Source organism: Vanellus vanellus (assembly GCF_965231255.1).
Source record: "Vanellus vanellus genome assembly, chromosome: 30".
NCBI classification, from domain to species: domain Eukaryota; kingdom Metazoa; phylum Chordata; class Aves; order Charadriiformes; family Charadriidae; genus Vanellus; species Vanellus vanellus.
The window spans coordinates 851,001-871,104 of NC_138935.1; the positions used below are offsets into that span (position 1 = coordinate 851,001).

General features: G+C 49.8%; 1 protein-coding gene across 5 annotated transcripts in view; it reads left to right on the plus strand.

Moving 5' to 3' along the window:
* Nucleotides 1-20,104, plus strand: part of BRD4 (bromodomain containing 4) — a 105,933-nt gene that overhangs the window by 18,356 nt on the left and 67,473 nt on the right. For all 5 annotated transcript variants that reach the window (XR_014270129.1, XM_082496639.1, XM_082496640.1 and 2 more), the window contains exons 2-3: nucleotides 4,960-5,053; nucleotides 18,320-18,436. Coding sequence is in view for 4 of the 5 variants with exons in the window: in XM_082496639.1 (XP_082352765.1) it covers nucleotides 18,417-18,436 (20 nt within the window). In the remaining variant the exon portion in view is untranslated. The remainder of the gene's footprint in view (nucleotides 1-4,959; nucleotides 5,054-18,319; nucleotides 18,437-20,104) is intronic.

A 20,104-nucleotide genomic window follows, 5' to 3' on the forward strand; every position in this document is an offset into this window, starting at 1 on the left:
CTTCTCCTTCAGTCGGGATCCCGGACGAATTCAGCAGCGACTCAACGAACAGTCAGTCTTATATCGAAGCTTTCCAGTTCAATTCCTGGATTGAATTTGCTGTTTTCCTTTCCCGTTGTTTGCGGAGTTGGGAAGGGCTCTTGGATCAAGGGTGGCTCGGTCACCGCTTCTCGCTCGAGTGTCGGACTCGGGGTGTTACTAAAGGCGAAAGAAACTGTTTTGAATAGAAACCGCAATTATTAAGGGGGAGTTGGGAAGCATTAATTAATAGAAAAATGGAGTTTGGATGTGTCTGAGCCTCCGGAGCGTGAGGCTCGTTAGGCGGATGAATTAATTCAGATCTGGAGGGCTGAGATACCCCGATGCCAACGCTGAGTCCCGGAAGAGGAAGCGTGTGGCTGAGAAAATGCGTAGAAGAGGTACGGATGTATATATGGAACTGAAATTCAGCTTTCCGCGGAGCTGCGTGGGCTGTCGTGGCTCATTTAAAAAAAAAAAAAAAAAAAAAAAAAAAAAAAAACAAAAAACCAACAACAACAAAAAAAACCCCAAACCAAAAAACAATAGGCACTTGTCCGAGGAAATCGGTGACTGATGAACAATGTGGCGCTTCCTGGAGCCACTTTCTGTACTCGAGCGAAGATTTGGACCCAACGTGACCTCGGAATTTATTTTGTGATGATTATTGCAAATCGAGATGCGTATTTTCTTGGACGCGTGTGCTGCCGCTTCTCCCTTTTGGGCTTATTTCGGGTGGGTTTTTCCCCACCTGATGTGTCGGGAAACTGAGGTTTTAATACTAATATATATGTACTTTGAAATCCTGGGAGGGCGTCTCGGAGGTTGAGCATCGCTTGTGTGGTAGCGGTGGCGCGGGGGGAGCAAAATCCAACTGCAGCACGTGGAAAACACCGAATCTTGTGATTGTTTTCAACTGAATTGTCTTTTTGTCCCGGAGTTAGACAAACCCCGCGGAGCGCAGCCTTCCTTTGCTCCAAAAGCTTTCGTGGAGATAAGATTCCCCAGACAAAATAAGTGGTTTTGGTGAGATAATCTGCTCTCGGCATCAGGTTTTTGGGTGTTTTTTTTTTTTTTTTTGGCGAGCGCGGAGTCGGGTGGCCTTGTGCATGGAGCTGGGGGCTGGTCCGTCCCGCGGAGGCGAGACGTTGGAGCCTGGGATGTCTCTTGGTGGTGGTGACCTCTGCTCAGCTGGTGGTCGTTCGGCTGGTTAAAAGGAGAAGAGGCTCAAAGTGGAGAGGTGGAGAAGGTTCTCCGGGCTGGATGTGACGCCCTAGCTGGAAGACGACGTCTTTTGGAGGGTCTCCTGCCCTTAACACTTCTCTTAAAGCTTTTCCTGGTGGTGTAGTGAGAAGTTCAGGATGCTCCAGGAATGAAGAAACCTTGAAATGGGGAACCTTCTGGGGTTGACCCAAACCTGAGGAGGTTTTGGGGGAACCGTGGAGCTTTGAGAAACCAGAATGGACATCAGTGGGAGAGACCCAAGACTTCGCCTGCTCTGCAGATCCAAAGCAGAGGGAGCAGCGAGCCTCGGCGACACCTAAATCTGCCTTTTTTCGACTGTATTTATCATCTTAGAGTGTCTACAAAGGTTTTTTTTGCTTTCCTAAGAGGGTTTGAAGCTCCTCTCCGCGTTAGGCGAGTCCTGTCTCACCTTCTCCCAGACGTTTTACCTCGTTAGGGGAACAGAGATGGCACCTCGATGGATTTAGAGGAAATTAAAAAAAAGCTTAAAATTGGAGCTTGCAGGTGAGGAGAAGCATTTAAATAATTTAAATAAATGAATACATAATTTAAATAATTTCTAGGGCCAATACGAGCAGGTTCCTCATTAGCAAGCGTGCTGCTGGAAAACTTGGGAGAGACTTAGGATGGGTTGAGGGCTGAATTTTAGGGGAAAATAGAAGAATGCTTAAAAAAGAAATCAAAAATAATTATGTTTAGTAAAGCTGTGAGGCTCTGAAGATTGAGGTTAATCACATTACGCTTAACGCTTCGGGTATAAAATTCTGCGTCTGCTGGTTGACGGTGGAGGTGATTAAATACAGTCGGGTTTTGTTTAGGTGTACCTCGTTTGGCGCACGCCGTTAACCTTCGCTCTTGCCGAAATTAAAAGAGGTCTGCGCCGTGCCGGCGGTTCAGCCGGCAGAGAAACCCTCCCCTGAAATCCTGGCGTGCTGGGGGGGGGGTCAAGTCACGAAACTTGGCATTTTTTATTTATTTTTTTGATTTTTTTTTTTAGTACCCAAATGCCTCTTCCTGCAGAGCGGGCGACCGGGGGTGGCGTTAACGATACCCTGGATTTCGCTAAATCGCTATTAAAAAGCCGGGATCTGCTAGAAAAAGTGACATCGTAGGAAAACTTTGTAATTTTTACAGCGATAAAATTAGGTGCCAACCTTTTTGAGTTCATGTAACTCTATTTTCAGACACTACATGAATCGTTTGCTGGTGTAGCAGTGTGTTGTTTTTTTTTTTTTTCTTGGTCTTAGCCTTTCTTTAGGGGAAAAATCCTAATTTTCTCCGTTTCCGGGCTTTTTGTGACATCCCTTACACCCTGTACTCTTCAAGTCTTGACTTAAATTCACGCGTTAATCAGATTTGAAGCATTTTCTGTCCCGAGTTAAGGGGATTGCCGGCCTCTGAATGGGACCCGCTCGTTCAGATTTATCCCAATGTGGGGGGGGGGGACCGGCAAAGATGGGTAACATAAACCTTTTAAATCCCCATTTTTATTTTTTTTTTTTTAGTTTATTTTTTTTATAGCGGCAAAACTTACGAGGAGATCTGGCGTCTTCCTCCTGTAAGCGCTGTTTTTGGAGGTCCGATCTGCTGGAACCGTGCAGAGGGTACCGGAGAAATAACTTCATTTAAAACGTCTGAAAACGTAAATTACTGGCGCTACAGCGGTCAAATAGTGTCGATTTTTAGAAGACTGAAAATATTGATTTATTTTTTAACGCTATGGGAGTGTTCTTGTAGGAAACCTGTGAGTTCTGCTGCTGAAAGAAGAGTTGTTCTTTAGGGTTATTCCTTATTTTTCCTTTGGGGAGGGGGAAAAAAAAAAACAAAAAAAGCCACAGAACACGCAGAAGGTAAATTATGTTCTTTAAAAAGAAAAAAAAAAAAAAAGGGATTTTAAGCAAATGGCCTTTTCTTTCAAGCTTCTGAGTTTGATTATTGGGAACCGGAGATGAAAACAAGTCTCTTCTGCATCTGTTCGAGGCTGTGGCTGTCCAAAAAAAAAAAGAAAAAATAGTATTTGCAAGAAAAAAACCTACCCGTATTTGAGATTTCATCTCTTTTGGGCTATCAGCTGAGCGTGATTGTAACTTGTGGCGTTCACGGAGCAGATCTAGTAATGGTGATACCGCTGAAAGAGCGATGCGAACGGAATTAGGGGGTTTTTAGGTTTATAATCGCTAAAAAGAACCAGAAGTGGCCAGAAAGGACCGTGAGTTTTGGCGGAGAAGGTAGGTAGGCGGAAGCGCCCGACGCTACCGGGTGTTTCAGGCTTCCCGTGGATTTTCCTGCCCGCAGGGAGCTGCTGGAGAAGAAATGGTGGTGAGGGCATCTAACGAGCTCGTTTAGCCCCGGCGCGGGGTTTGGTGTGTGTTTTATCCTTCCAGCTGCTTCCGTGCCACCTCCCTCCGGGGTGGGCTTCGTTAGGAAGCCAAACCGCGAGTGAAAAACGCACCTAAAATCAGCTTAACCTCTGAAAAAAAACCAAAAACAACAAAAAAAAAAACCCAACCCCAGCATTAAAATCTCAATTAAAACCTGGCAGTAATTGCTGTGGTGTGACAAAGCCTGGAGCGACCCTTTCGAACTCCTGCGAGCAGGAGACCTCCGGACGTCTCTTCCAACCTTCCCAATTTCTCGCCCCGGGAACGGGTGAGTCTCGCTTTTAGCTCAGGTTTCCGCACCCGCTTGAATCCGGCGAAGCCTAAATTTGGTCGGAGCTGCCGAGCCGGTCCTCCTTCGGCCTCTCAAATCCTGGACGCGTTATTATGCGCCGAATTCTTTTCGGGGTGTGTGTGGGGGGGGAAAGTCACATCTCCCATGTCCTCCCCCTGAAAATGAAATAAAAGATTTTTTTTTTTTTTTTTTATTTTTTCCCAAACAGTTTAATGAGTTTATGGACTTTAATATGCAACAAAGCGGCTCTGGAGGTGTGGTGGGTATTTCCCGCACGCGAACGATGCTAAAAAGGCGTTGGTTGTGGGCATCTTCCTGGAGATCGTCTTCACGTTGGGAGTTTTAAGTCTCGTATTTGGCGCTTTTTCTTCCTTTTTTTTTTTTTTAGGTAATTTCCGTGAAAAGCCGGAGCGCGACGAGCAGTTGCTGTTGTCGCGTTGGGGTTGTGGATGGGTTTGGGAACTCTTGCAGGCGTTGAGGTGCCTGAAGCTGGGCAGCGGGGCCAGACGTCGGGTTAAACCCGGGTCTCGGAACCGGCGTAGAGGACTTTCTGGGGCTGGAAAGAGCTTTTTTTTTTTTTTTTTTTTTTTAATTATGAGCAATCTGCAGGTTATTTTTGGTTGTTTGGGGAAAGCTTAGTGCCAGAAAACGGACCCGTGCTTGTGGCAGTGCTCAAAAAGAGGTGTATTGGGTTGGTTAGCTCAAAGGAAATAATTTTTTTTCAGTATATTTGATTTATTTTTTTTCCCAGTATATTTAACTATTATGAATTTAAATTTAAAAGACGATGATCTGGACCGTTGTCTTGGATCCCTTCACCCGTCCTCATCCGGGTTGCGACGCTTCTCATCATCGAGGGTTCCTGACTCACGCGTATCATTTCCTGCAAATAAAACCAAAAATCTGGCGAGCGAAAAGGCAAAGAATACAAGTTAGCGATGGATTTTTATTTATTTTATTTTTTTTTTGGCTGCAATTCTGAATTAACATGCTTTTTCTTTTATTTTTTTCCCCCCCTTACAGATCTTTCTTTCAATAGTAGCTTTGAAAATGAAGGTCAGAGGGTTCAGCTGGTGAAGAAGAACCGAACACCTCGAAGGGTCAACTCTGATTTCAGGTAATTATCCTGAATTTTACTCCTGTGCCCATAAGCGCACGATTTACGGGGTGCGGCTTATCTTTAGCGTTTTGGGGGCAGTGATGTCTCTTTTTGGGGGGTGTCAGCGGAGAGAAGGTGATGATGTAAAGCCGAAGATGAGCTGCGCTCGTTGCCTTCGAGTGCTTTGGATTGAATAAACCGGTGCGTCCCTGGGTTTGCCGGATTTACCGATAGGCGTTGGCTGGTGCGAGCGAGCAGAGATGAGGGTATAAGACCCTTCAGCTTCGTTAAGGCTGGATCAAACTTGATTGGTTTGCTGTTTGAGGAGATGCCGAATTTAAATCCGCTTTACCAAAGGAGCCGATTCCAGCGGGGAAAATAAGAGGCAGAAACAGCGGAGAGCTGAGGTGAGAGCGTGAGGTCAGGGAGAACCTTCACAGACGTGAAATAATTCAGAGTTTTCTGTATTTTGGGTGTGTTTCTCTGTGTTGTTTGTTTGTTTTTTTTCACTCCCCTTCACGTGCGTGTGTCGCTGGATCTCCCGTACCCCTCCGCCGCGGCTTTGAGTGAGTCCCGGCGGTCTCCCCTGGCTGCCACCGAGTGAATTCGGGCACTTTCTGCTCAGCTGAGGTGTTTTTGGGAGCCTGCTTCCCTCTCAGGTGCCGTCAGACAGCGCTGTGCGGGGCTGCCTTCTCTTGGGGGGGGTCTGTTTTCCACTTGGCTCAGGAAAATAGGACGCGAATGTGACGGGTTTTGGCGTCTTCACCCAGAATTTGCTCTTCTAAGCGTTGTTTGTTTCTGGTAGTTTACCCTAAAAGGTTTGGTAATAAATGGGGAAAATCACTCCGAATACACAACCGTTGTATTTTCGTGACTTCAGCTTTAAAAGTACTTGGTCGGCTTTGTGACACCTGAATACTTTGGCGAGATTGGAGATTTATTATCTCAATAATTTATTATCTCCAAGGCGTGTATGGTTGCGGACGTTGCCCAGGCGCGATGAGCGATCGGCTTTCTGAAGTTTCAGGTGGGAAAGTTGGTATTTTAAATATCCAGCCGCTCTAGGAATGCCTTGACCTCGGAGGATTTTCGGTTAGTGGGCAGCAAGAAACAAAATTGGAGGGGGGAAAAAGACCCCCACCCTCCCCCCGTCATCTTTCCAGGAAAAGAGCGGCTCTTGCAGGTCTTAGGCTGGAGTAGAGAGTGGGCATCAAAGCGTTGTTGTTCTCAAACCGCAAGGGTGGAAATAGCCTCATGCTCAGGTTGTACCTATAGAATGCTTAAATTTGGCGCTCTTGTTGAAAACTGATAGTAGAGTGGGTGAAAAATGTCATTTTTCTGACTTAGAATTGGTAAACTTCTCTTTAACGACTCTTCGGAGTTGTGGGGTCACACATGCACGCAGGTTCTGCCGTCTTCTCCATCTGTCGTGGTGCGCCGGGTGCTCCGGGGATTGGAGTTGAGTTTGGGATAACGATGTTGGGTGCCATTATCTTGAAATAGGCGTTTGGGGGAGGGCTCAGACTTGTCTTAACTACGAAGATGACGGGCAGCCAGCTAGTTTGGACTTCGCTCACGGGGCAGATACGGTGAGACGTGCCAACCTGCAAATCCTTATCCTCTGGCACCGTCCGTCTGCCGTAACGGGAGCCGGTGGCAGTTTGGGATGTGCCGGCAGGTGGGGACACAGTGCCGAGCTGGGACAGTGTTGTAGGGTGGTGGTGGGGCCTTAAATTCAGGTCTCTGGGGCTGGTGGGCAGAAGACCTGTCACTTGGTGGTGCTGGGGACGTCTCCGTTGATCCCACTGGAGGCGGACGGGGAATGTTGAACGCAAGTTGTCTCTGCCGCTCCTTGTCCTCGTGCTCTTCTGTTCCAGCGTGGGGTCCCACCCACGGGAGACAGTCCTCCATGAATTTCTCCATGGTGGGTCCTTCCCACGGGCTTCAGTTCTTCACGAACTGCTCCAGCATGGGCCCTTTACATGGGGTGCAGACCTTCAGAAACAGACTTCTCCAGCATGGGCCCTTCCATGGGACCGCAGCTTCCGTCAGGGCACATCCACTTACTGTGGTGTGGAGTCCTCCACAGGCTGCAGGGTGCACAACCTGCCCCGCCGTGGACCTCCACAGGCTGCAGGGCGGACATCTGCTCCACTGTGGACCTCTGCAACCTGTAGGGTGGACAACCTGCTCCTCCGTGGACCTCCACAGGCTGCAGGGCGGACATCTGCTCCACTGTGGACCTCTGCAACCTGTAGGGTGGACAACCTGCTCCTCCGTGGACCTCCACAGGCTGCAGGGTGGACATCTACTCCACTGTGGACCTCCACAGGCTGCAGGGTGGACATCTACTCCACTGTGGACCTCCACAGGCTGCAGGGTGGACATCTACTCCACTGTGGACCTCCACAGGCTGCAGGGTGGACATCTACTCCACTGTGGACCTCCACAGGCTGCAGGGCGGACAACCTGCTCCTCCGTGGACCTCCACAGGCTGCAGGGCGCACAACCTGCTCCGCCGTGGACCTCCACAGGCTGCAGGGCGCACAACCTGCTCCGCCGTGGACCTCCACAGGCTGCAGGGCGCACAACCTGCTCCGCCGTGGACCTCCACAGGCTGCAGGGCGCACAACCTGCTCCGCCGTGGACCTCCACAGGCTGCAGGGCGCACAACCTGCTCCGCCGTGGACCTCCACAGGCTGCAGGGCGCACAACCTGCTCCGCCGTGGACCTCCACAGGCTGCAGGCCGCACAACCTGCTCCGCCGTGGACCTCCACAGGCTGCAGGCCGCACAACCTGCTCCGCCGTGGACCTCCACAGGCTGCAGGCCGCACAACCTGCTCCGCCGTGGACCTCCACAGGCTGCAGGCCGCACAACCTGCTCCGCCGTGGACCTCCACAGGCTGCAGGCCGCACAACCTGCTCCGCCGTGGACCTCCACAGGCTGCAGGCCGCACAACCTGCTCCTCTATGAGCTGTAGGGGCACAACTGCTCCGCCGTGGACCTGGCAGGTGAGGACACGGTGTCAAGCCTGCAGGAGGTTGGGCGGGTGGTGGACTTGGACAGCGTCATGTAGTGGTGGTGGGACCTTAAATTCACCTCCAGGTCTTGGACAGAGGAGACCTGTCGCTCAGTGATGCTGGGGACATCTCTGGATCCCACTGGATGGCGACAGTTGAGGGTTAAGGCAGTGGCTCTTCATCCCTTAAGTCTGCCTTAACGTTTGATCGCGAATAGTTTGGGTATAAATCGCCCTTTCCAAATGTTCGTTGGTTTCTGGGATCGCTCATTTTTCAGCAGAAATGGATCTCGCCTGGAGTTCTCTGGGAAACCGCACGTGGGAGCAGGTGGGATCTGTTTGAGTGGGAAAATAAAATACGAGACTGCTCTGAGCCAAGGGGGGGGGAGGGAGAACGCCGATAAAATCTTCACTGAGGCTTTTTGGGGCTTCAAAAACTGCCTTAAAACTGGGAGGCAGACCCAAAGGCGAGCTGCTGGGAGCGTCAAACCGTTCCTGTGCCGGCTTACGCGCCCGGCGGCCTTCATCATCTGCGGTAAAAATGACGTATAAAACCCCGACATGTCATTAAAACCCCTCCTCTGGGTGTCTCCGGCCGCTTCCTAAGTCCGGTCTGACTTCGTAATCGATGGGATTTGTAGGAATATTGTAAGATAGTAATCGGTAAACGTTGATTTCTCCTTGAAATACGGCAAAAATCTTCACGACGTAGGTGGGGTTTGGGGCAGGGACTTGTTGGCTGTTAAGACGTAGTGCAAAACTGTGCGAGTCTGTGGCTGTTTAAGCTCTTATCAGGTATAAAACTGCTCAGATTCCACGTTGAGGTTGTCTTTTTTTTTTTTTTTTTTTTTTTTTTTTCTTTGAGCCGTGGAAAAATGAGCCTAAAAATAGCTGCTCCCCTAAAAAAAGTAGCGGGGACAACGGAATAAACTTAAATGAAGATTTTTCTCGCTGTTGTAGCTGCGGAAAGGAGAGGGGGAAACCCCATGGTTTAGGGCAGAGGAATAAATAAAACTCTTCCGGCGTGGAAACCTGCCGTATTTAGGGCACAGAACGAAACGATGGCATAATTCAACGTGTGACTCCCAAACGCATCCCGCGGGGCACAAAAACAATATAAAATGGGGATAAAATCCACGTGGGTAGAGGAAGGGGAAGAAAAGCCGGCACAGGTTGCTGCGGAGGTCAGCGTCGCCGTCGGCACGGGAGCGAGGATTTTGGGCTGTCGGTAGCGGCGGGAGGGTTGGACCGGCTCCAGACAGTGCCGTCCGGGCGCTGACCTGAATGCCCCGAATCGGTCAGCCGGAAAAATAAATCCCCACCGATAAAGATCTCCTCCTGAAAGGCGGGAACGGCGAACGCCAAATTCACGACCGGTGGGTTTTTTCCCCTCTTTCTGAGGGGTCGAAGCGAAACCGGGGGGGTTTCGGCGGGTCCCGTTTCTCCAGGGAACGGGTTAAAAACAAAAAAATAATTAAAATGGAAATGGAAATGTCAAGAGCTCAGCGGCGGGAAGCGACGCTGCGGGGGTACGGGTTGTGAATTCTCTTCCTCTGGATGTAAATAATGTCATTTACAGCAGCGGCAAAGTAATTCCTCCACTGGAAACCGCCTCGGGATAACGAACTAATATAAATTGCGAAGCTGAGCGCTCGCTCGCCGCGTCCGAGGAGGGGGTTCTCTCGGAGCCTGGTGACGACGTGGCCGCGCTACGGTCGAGCTCGAGCCGTTGACCTTGCATTTCACAGGGTGGAACGTCCCCTTTCGTGCAGAAATTGCTGCTGAAACGGCGATGAGGGCGAAGTCTGCAGGGACGCCGCATTCCCCCCCCCCCCCCCAACGGGTCAACAGAATCACAGAATTATCAGAGTTGGAAGGGACCTCTAGAGATCATCTAGTCCAACTCCCCTGCCAAAGCAGGATTGCCCAGAGCACATTACTCAGGACTGCATCCAGGCGGGTCTTGGAAATCTCCAGAGAAGGGGACTCCACAACCTCCCTGGGCAGCCTGTGCCAGTGCTCCGTCACCCTCACCGTAAAGAACTGTTTCCGTGTATTTGAACGGAACTTCCTGTGTACTAACTTGTGCCCATTGCCCCTCGTCCTGTCACTTGGAACCATTGAAAAGAGCCTGGCTCCATCCTCCTTCAACCCACCCTTTAGATACTTGTATGCCATAATAAGGTCTCCCCTCAGCCTTCTCTTCTCCAGGCTAAAGAGTCCCAGCTCTCTCAGCCTTTCCTCATAAGGGAGGTGCTCCAAGCCCTTAATCATCTTAGTTGCCCTTCGCTGGACCCGCTCCAGCAGTTCCCTGTCCCTCTTGAACTGGGGAGCCCAGAACTGGACACAGTATTCCAGTTGTGGCCTCACCAGTGCAGAGCAGAGGGGGCGAATGACCTCCTTTGACCTACTGGCCACACTCTTCCCTATGCAGCCCAGGATTCCATTGGCCTTTTTGGCGACAAGGGCACATTGCTGGGCCATGGATAATTTACTGTCTACCACAACCCCCAGATCCTTCTCCTCCAAGCTATCTCCCAGCAGGTCAGCCCCTAACCTGTACTGGTGCCTAGCATTCTTCCTCCCCAGGGGCAGGACCTTGCACTTGGTTTTGTTGAACCTCATCAGGTTCTTCTCTGCCCAGCTCTCCAGCCTGTCCAGGTCACGCTGGATGGCAGCACAGCCCTCTGGGGTGTTCAGCCACCCCACCCAGTTTGGTATCATCAGCAAACTTGCTGAGGATACACTCTGTCCCCTCATCCAGGTCATTAATGAATATATTAAACAAAAACCTGCGGATGGCGCGTGATAATTGGGAGATATTTAAGTTTTTCAATATTCGGTGTCCCGGTGCTGGTTCGTTAGACGGTTTCAAGAAGAACCAGCTCTGAGAGGGAGGAGAACTGGAGCGGTTGGGCAGGAAAGCAGAGTGGAAGGAGGGGGGGGGTGTGTGTGTAAAAAAGCAGAGTTTAAAGCCAGAGTGAAATTTATGTATTTATTAAAGGGGATTTAAACAACAGCACCTTTTTCTACACCGTAATAAGTAAAGGGAGAGACGGAGGTGGGATTTCTCTCTCTCCTCTTACACACTGATGTCTGCGCCGCTTGGGGAATCTCTTTTATTTTTTTTTTTTATTTTATTTTGGGTGAATCGTGCTTAAAAACCCCACCCTGCTAGATGCGGATGCCTAATTTAGGGTAAAATACTCCTCCTCCCAAGTCTGCTCTGTGATCGCTTTAAATTCGATTCGCTTAATCCGCTGCAGCATCCGCATCCGTGTTTTAATGTCTCCGTAGGAGGTTTTTGAAGTGTCTGGTCTGGTGTTGAGGGTACCTGGCAGGAGGAAAAGCATCATCTTCACCCCCGTGCCCAGGAATTTGGGGACTCGATGTCTTGGGTAAATCGGTCTGATTTAACTCGGTGACGTGTGAGATGGATACGGAAGGGGGCTGGACTGCTTAAAAACTTACAGCGCGGTAGAAACGCTCCTGAATTTCTCTTCTTTAAAAGAAAACGTACACGCTGTTGTCTAATCCTGGTAGCTAAACCCTGAAATATTCAATTAATACGGCATAAATTCACTCCAGCAGTGGCTGTGATGCAAAACGTGGATTTTTCTTAGTGTCCCACTGTACGTCGTCCCATGGACTTGGGAAAAGGAATTCAGTCCCTCTGCACTAAAACACCCCGTGGCTTTATTTTTTCCCCCAAAATAAGTGCAGCAAGACATTTATCTTATTAAAAATGCAGTGTTTTTCCAGCACAGACCCACCCCCACCGCCTTATTTTCCAACTAATTAATCCCCCCTACTTCTGTGTAAATACATCGCCATCGGAAACCTTTCCTGCTTTGGGTCTTTCCGATTTCACCTTCATTAAACCTCCAGCAGTGCCCGTGTAGAAGTGGTAATTATTAATTCTGGGTGATCCTGGAGCAATCCTGTCCCCACTTCTGTGTGTTAAAGGGGACAGGGAGCAGCTCTTTAAAGCAAAATAGGGGAAAATCATGGAATTGCGTAATCATCGGAGTTGGAAGGGACCTCTGGAGATCCCTAGAAGTGTGTGCTGCCCCTCATCCATCTCTGGGACTTAGAATCAGGGAATGGTTTGGGTTGGGAGGGACCTTAAAGCCCCCCCAGTGCCACCCCCTGCCCTGGGCTGGGTTTCCCCTCAGCCCAGGTTGCCCCAAGCCCCGTCCAACCCGGCCTTGAACCCCTCCAGGGATGGGGCAGCCACAGCTCCTCGGGGCACCCTGCGCCAGGGGCTCACCGCCCGCACGGGGAAGAATTTCCCCCCGCTGTCTCCCCTAAATCTGCCCTCTGCCGGTGCCAAACCGCCCCCCCCTCGTCCCACAGCTCCCCCCCCTGACCCAGAGTCCCTCCCCAGCTCTCCCGGAGCCCCTTTAGGCACTGGAAGGGGCTCGGAGGGCTCCCCACAGCCTTCTCTTCTCCAGGCTGACCCCCCCACCTCTCCCCCCTGTCCCCCCAGCAGAGGGGCTCCAGCCCTCCCAGCATCTCCGGGGCCCCCTCCGGCCCCGCTCCACCAGCTCCGTGTCCTTCTGCTGTGGGGACCCCCCGAGCTGGAGGCAGCACTGCGGGGGGGTCTCCCCAGAGCAGAGCAGAGCGCAGCAGAGGGGCACAGTCCCCCCCTCGCCCTGCTGGCCACGCTGCCGGGGATGCAGCCCGGGTGGCCGGGGGCTCGCTGGGCTGCCAGCACACGGTGCCGGCTCACGGCTTCTCCCCCACCGACCCCCCCGAGTCCTTCTCCCCAGGGCTGCTCTCCATCCCTTCATCCTCCAGCCTGGATTTGGGCTCGGGGTTGCCCCGACCCACGTGCCGGACCCTGCACTTGCCCTTGAACTTCATGAGGTTCTCTTGGCCCCACCTCAAGCCTGTCCAGGTCCCTCTGGATGCCATCCCTTCCCTCCAGCATGTCACCGCTCCACGCAGCTCCGTGTCATTGGCAAACTCACCCAGGTGCCCTCCATCCCGCTGTCCACGTCGCCAGCAAACATATTTAACCGGGCTGGACCCAAAACTGTGTTTTATGAGGCTTTTTTACTGTGTGTACACAGGTTTTTGGTGCCGTCAGCCCAGGACAGACAGACAGACAGGCGTCCCCTTCGCTTTGTCTCTCTCTCCGGGTGGTTTCCCATCCCACTCCCTAAGAAAAGGAGGATGCGCTGATCTCTCGCTGCTTTATGCTTTATTTTTTTGAGCAGCTTCACGGCAGGAGGCGAAGCCGCTCTTCCCGGAGCGCTCCCGCCCGTGGTGCATTTATCCTTGTGCCTCTCTTGAGTTTTGGGGATGGGGAAAATTTATTTCGTCCACCGAATTCGATTCTTTTGGGGTGGGAATTTCCCTTCACGTGGCTTTTTCCGGCTCGTGTTGCGCCTTCGAGATGCTGCTTCTGAAATTCGAGGGCAGTGGGAGCTGTATGAAAGAGAGAAACTCTTTGAACTGGAATTTAAACAACATTTTAAACCGATACCAAACAGGTCTTGAGGAGCAAACGCCTCTTTTTGATCCTCTCCCGTTGTACATACGCAAACAAAAATAACACTTAATAACATGGGAGCTGGAAGCAAACCGCTTTTTGGGTGTTTTTAAGTTGATGTTTTAAGTGGCGTCTTGAAATTATTTTAAGTGGTATCATCATAAAATTAAATCGTTTTCATTTTATTGGGAAATTATTGCGGCAGGGAGCAGGAGGTGGTGGGCTGGACGCACCGGGAAAGCTCCGGGTGTAGTTTGGATAAGATCAATCGAACATCCCCGGCTCGGGTTAGGAGGAAGCGGCTGCGTTTTCCCGGCAGCGTTTGCCTGGAGGCATCAACTAAAACAAGCTAAAACATGGTTAATTAAGTCTTAAACGAAGAATTTGGAGGTTAGGAAGCGTTGGGTGCGCCGTTAGCTGTTCTGATGCCGTTTAACCACGAATTTTAGTTTGATGTCTCGTAGCTCTGCGCTTATCCTGCCGTACCGCCCCCGTCTTGGATTTGGAGCGTTGCCTTCGCCTTTACAAACCGAATTCCAGCCTTTCCCCTCCTCCTGCGCGCCCGCGGAAGAAACCTTCGGCTTTATATTTTCCCTTAAAAATGCGGCTTTTGCGTCCCAGGAAGGGTTGCAAAATTGACTTGAGGCTGCGGGCAGAGGGAATCGGCGCTTCGGGGTGAGTACCGCAGGGGGATGACTGCGGAGAAGAAAAGATTTCCAGGAGGGAGACGGACGTTCAGCCCCAAACCGGAGGACGACGTAGATCCTATTGGGTTTGTACTTACCGATCGCTTCCCCGGGGGAACAGATTGTCTCATTCCAGAACACAAATAAACACAATTTGCTTCTTTTTTAGTACTTTCTTGGGCGTGGCGCTCTTTCTGCTCCATTTTTCTAAAGCCGATTTTTGCTTCTTACCCACCGGATCGCGCTGGTTTTGGAGGAAACGTGCACGCCTGCTTAGCGCGGAGAGCAGAGCGGCGGTGATAGGGGCGGAAATTCGAATTAAAATTCAGTCAATAACCTGCCCTCACGCCTACCCCGGCTTCTCCTGGCACGTGCTGCGGTCCGTGGAGACCGTACCGCCTTGCCTTTTGCTGCTGGGGCATCCGAAACCTCGCCTCTCTTCTAAAAGCCGGCTTGAAGTCTTTCTCTTTTCCTCAAAATACGGCAAAGTTGCTGTAGGTGGATCCAGCGCCGCAAGCGGCGCTTGTAACCGGCTGTCGGCGCGATGGGAATAGTTGGTTTTAACGTCCTTAGTTAAACGTCAGTGACTTAAAATAGGTTAAAATCCATTTTCCACCATCGGCTCCTTTTCCAGGCACTGGCCAGGAGGGGCAGATAACCTCAAATAGTTCAAAACCCCCAACTCTACAAAATCACTTTATTACTTGATAACGCTCATTTTTTGCCTTTATTTTATTTTTTAAAGGATTTCATTCTTAATCCGTTTATTTGGGCTGAGGCAGAAGAGGAGGAGCGGCTTCTTGCGAACGCGGCCGCTCTCGTGTTCGGAGCGTCTTTCTCGGTCACTCCTCGAGTCGTCTTTAGGATTTCACTTGTGGTTTTGGATCAGTCCCGGATGGAACGTGAATCCTCAACGCGGTTTCTTTGCCACCGGCTCCGCTCACGCAGCTTTTGCTGCACACGGATCTGAGGGTTCTGTCGCAAACATCCGCCCCCTTTAAACCAGCCTGAAATAATCCATCTGCCCAAATAAAAAACAGCATTTTCTGATGGTTTTTTCGCTTACACCGCCCTCTTCAAGTCATTGGGAGATGTTTTTTCTCCCCTTTAGGATGTTTTTCAGAGGCTGGTGCTGTGATAACCCCCCCCCCCGGTGTGTTCCCGGTTATTAATTTCTCCCACTTTTCAACTGGAAAAATATTCCTGCTTTTGTTTTTCATGCCTGCTGCCGTCCCAAACCGAACGTTCCCCCGATTCCCCCCTTCCGTCACCATCCTCCATCCTTCAGCCTTCCCCCGCGTTGCTGCTCTTTAGGCAACGTTTAATTTCTCCCTCCGCAGAGTGAGGGGTTTCTCCGTTTTCCACATTTCGACCGCTGCCTCGCGTCCGGCGAAGCCGTGGGATTTATTCTCCCCCTGGCATGGCCCGTCCCCATCTCTGGTGGCTTCCAGAGCCGACCTCCTCCTCCGGACCCGTGGCCGCATTCCCTTTTATCCCATCGATCCGGTGAATTTTCCAGACCCGTTTCTCTATTTTTTTTTTTATTTTTTTTTTTCCCCGTGATATCATCTCAGCTTCCCCCCATCGCCGTCGTTCCCAGCTCAGGGTTTTTTTGGGGGGAGGAGAAGAAGAAGAGGTCCTGGCGCAGGGCTTGGGTTCCTCCTGGCCTGGCAGTTCCCTCTGCCGGCTCCCGCACCGCATTACAGCCCTTTCCCTTCCCGCCTCTTCCCTGGAAGGGGGGGAAAAAAATACACCAGGAATTTTTTTTTTTTTTTTTTTTGGCAGGCGGCATTAAAATCACGTGGCTCCGGCCAAACGCAGGGAATGCGTCCCGGGGAATTTGAGCCTCTCTGCGCCGGACCTCATCCCGCCTCTCTCTTATACGTTTGCCTAACGAAGCGCGTAAACGTTAATCGCGGTAATCGAGGAAGCGTTTTTTTTTCCTGATTTTCCCCCGTTGCCGTGAATAAGTGGGTTGTCTCCAGGCAAACGAGACGGTGCGGCGTGGGGCAGACTGGTCGGGCTCGTATCGGGAAGGTTAACGAAGGCGTTTTGGTCGTCGCAGCTGGAGATGGTGCTACGTGTGGGATTTCTTCATCTACAGGTTAATTATTGTCCCCTTATTAATTATTTTCTTAATCTACAGATTAAGGTGGTGCTGCATTTGGGTTTTCTTAATCCTGAGAAACGTAGAGAAGCCGAACGTGGCACTGTAGCACAATCTGTAGTGCAGATTAGATTTCTGAACCAATGCAGATTAGATTCCTCGTCTATACTAGAGATTAGATTAAGAAAGCCCTAACGTAGAGATTAGATTTGTAATCTGTAATATGGAATCGTATAGAATTGTATAGACATTGTAGTTACAGAATATTATTATAGATATATAGAGAATATTAGAGATACATATAAGATATTCTAGAATGTTATAGTATTATAATCTATATTATAGAAAAGGTGAAGAAACCCCCCCCCCAGCCCCATCTTAATCTGTAGATTAAGGAAACCTTAACACAGCACCACCTGTAGCATGATCTATAACGCAGATTAGATATCTAATCGAATACAGAGTCGATTTCTAATCTGTAATCTTGATTAGATTAAGCAAACCCGAACGTAGCACCATCTGTATCATCGTTTACGATGCAAATTGAGATTTCTAATCTGACAGAGATTAGATTTCTAATCTAGAATAGATATCGGATTAAGAAAACCCGAACATAGCAACGTGTTAAACTGGGGATTAAGAAAACCCTGATGGAACTCTGTCCTCTATCCATAGCAGAATCTGTAACACAAATTATACAGATTTAAAAAAATACAGATTAGATTATCTATAATACAGATTAGATTAAGAAAACCCGACCGTAGCACCACCTTAATCTGTAGGTTAAGAAAACCTGACCGTAGCACAGCTTAGACTTCTGACCTGCTCAAATACAGGTTAGATTGCTAATCGAGAATACAGATTAGATTGAGGGAACCCAAACGTAGCGCTTTATAGATAAGGAAAGCCCTAACGTAGCGCCTGCGGCACGATCCGGGCTGTAGATCCGTAGGTGCTGCCTCGCTGCACGGTAAAATCTGGGTTTACCTTCTCCGTCCCGCCGCTCGTGTTTCTGATGTCTCCGCCGGATTTTAACGGCGGAGGAGCCGCAGGTCCGTCAAACCCCCTTTCGTGGAACTCCCCGACGTTTGTCTCCCGTGTCAAAGGAGATTCCCCCTCCCCGTAATAGTATTTTTTTTTTCCTGGGAACACCCTGATTTCTGGCGAGGGATGAGTTGGGGTGAGACTCTTAAAAATCAACTCTTAAAAATGGAAATTTTCTGATTATTTTTTTTTTTTCTCATATTTTGGCACACGAGTGGGGCGCTAACGTAAGAGAGGAGCCATAATGTAACTGCCAGGGCAGGGGGGAGAGTCAAAGCATCCTTTTACCGGGGGAGAGAGGAGAAAAATGGTGTAAATTGGTGTATTTCCAGCTAATCCCTTAAAAAAAGACGTCGCTGGGGTTTGAAAACGCGACACTGGTGGGATCCCTCCAAAGGAGCAAGGAGACGGTGAAAAAGACGTGATAAATCAAATTAAGTGAGAATAAAAGGGTAAATCTGATATAACGCTTAACTGCCCGCACGGGTGGTTGGAGCCTTCGCTTTTAAGTGGAAGGGGAAGAAGTTAAAGCGATGATGAAGTATTTTCCCTTCTCTTTTAAATAAAATATAACAGCTCCTTGGCTTCCTCTTACGCCTGGCTCTGGGAGAGCTATTGTGTTCCGAGGGCGCAGAAGGAAATCGGTCGGTGGTAGACTTTGAAATGATGAATTTCAGGAAGGAGTTTGCCCTAAAGGTGGAAAAATGCCTGGGAGAAACCTGAAATACCGGTGCCGGTTCCTCGTTTGTTTTTTTTTGTTTTTTTTTAACGTAGGTGTCTCGTGTTCGCGGCTGTCCGTTGACTCCTTTGCTTCGCTGGACCGTTGATATACATTAAAAAAAAACAAACAGCAAATTCTTTGGATGTAGCCCTCATTTCTGATGCCTTGGGAGGATGCCTCCGATTAATTGCTTTGTTTGTTTCAGCAGATACAGCGTCTAAAGGCATTTGTGCCTGAAGCCACGGAAGATAGATGGACAAGCCAAGCAACTTCTGACTCCGCATCATTTTCTGGGGCAAAATTCTATGGCAATGTATCCTACAAGGTAACGTATCCCCTTGCAGTGAGTAGAGAGGGTTCCTTTTGCTTGATAAGGACAGATTATCACTCGAGAGCTTCCCTTTATTTAACCTAGAGGAGTCGGCACCGCCCCGAAGCAAAATTCGAGGAGTTGTGCAAGAGAGGGAAATCCAAATTGCCTCCAAATGCAACTGGTTTGGGTCATCTCTCCCCTGCATAGAGCGGGCAGGCTGCCCTGCTCACGGGGGAAGAAAATCGGGAATAAAATGAAAGCCGGGAGTGGAGAGTTTTCACGGGACAGCTGAGCTAAAAGCTCTCCTGGATCCACAGCTACAAAATCTCCCCTAAAATCTCCCGGGGGGACAACGGTGGGAGTCTGCCATGGCAACGTCGCCGCTCGAGCGATGCTTCAACCCGCTTGGAACCCTGAAAAGTTAAACCCCGTCGTCTAAAGACCAAAATCTGACGTTGCCCTGGTGTGTTAGTGGGTCGGTGTTGGGTTTAGGTCAGCGAACGCAACGGACCGCCGACTTCAGGCAGAGGTTTGAGACTGGCTGAGGTTCTACGGGGACTCTGGCTCAGTCCCTTGCTGCCACGTGTGCGGAGACCACCTCTGCGCCTCCAGACCACGACCGGAGACACGGGGCTGCTCTACGGTAGCAGAATAAGAGCCCAGACCCGTGGCCAGACGCTTGTTGTGAGCGTATACGTACCTATATATACTTATATACTGTATATGTGCAAAGGTTTTCTCCGCCGAGGTTAATGCTTTGACGCCGAGCGACGTTTTCCAGCTCACACAGGGGCTGCGAGTCCTAAACCAAAGCAGTTCTGCCCCAGCTGAGAAAGCACTCGATAACCCCATGGGTGGAGAGATAGGAAACGTTTTCTTCCTCGCTTTCCCCTGGTGTCACTCGAAATTGCTGAATAACGAGGCTCTTAATTCACCTGGCACAATATATAGCGGTCTTCTCTAATTAATAGCTGCATGTCTTAAGCTTAACGTGTGCTACACGTGCTCAGCGTTCAGTTAGATGAAGGACGCACGGGACGGAAGGTGTCTTTACCCAAGGAAGGTCCCACACGGCCGGTGAGGGTGGGGATTCACCACGTGGTGGTGGTGGTGGTGGCTGGTTGTGGCTCGGTGGTAACCCCTTTGCGCAGCCGTAGCTTAAGATGACAGACGGACTGCATGTGGTCTTTGGAAAGCTCTGAAATACGCCCTGGGAGAAGTCCGGAGGCTAAGCAGAAATGCCTTTTTTCCCCGAATTTCTGGTCTTCAGAATTATATTTAAATTAGCTACCTAAAGATTATCTACCTAAATTATCTACTGAAGTTGTCTACATTGAGATTAGCTACCGAGGTTATCGACTTTGTCTGCCTTAACACGGTCTACCTAAAGATTATCTACTTATATGATCTCCCAAAAGACCATCTACGGAAAGATTATCTACCTAGATTGTCTACCGAAAGATTATCTACTCAAATGAACTACCTAAAGTTGTTATCTATCTCGATTATCTAGCTAAATTAACTACCTAATTATCTCCCTAAAGATTATCTACTTAAAGATTGTCTACCTAAAGGTATTATCTACCTGAATTATCTACCGAAAGCAGATAGTGTGAATTAAATGTGGGTCTGTCCGCTGCATAGTTCAGCTGGAGCATCCTGCGGAAGCTCAGCCTTCAC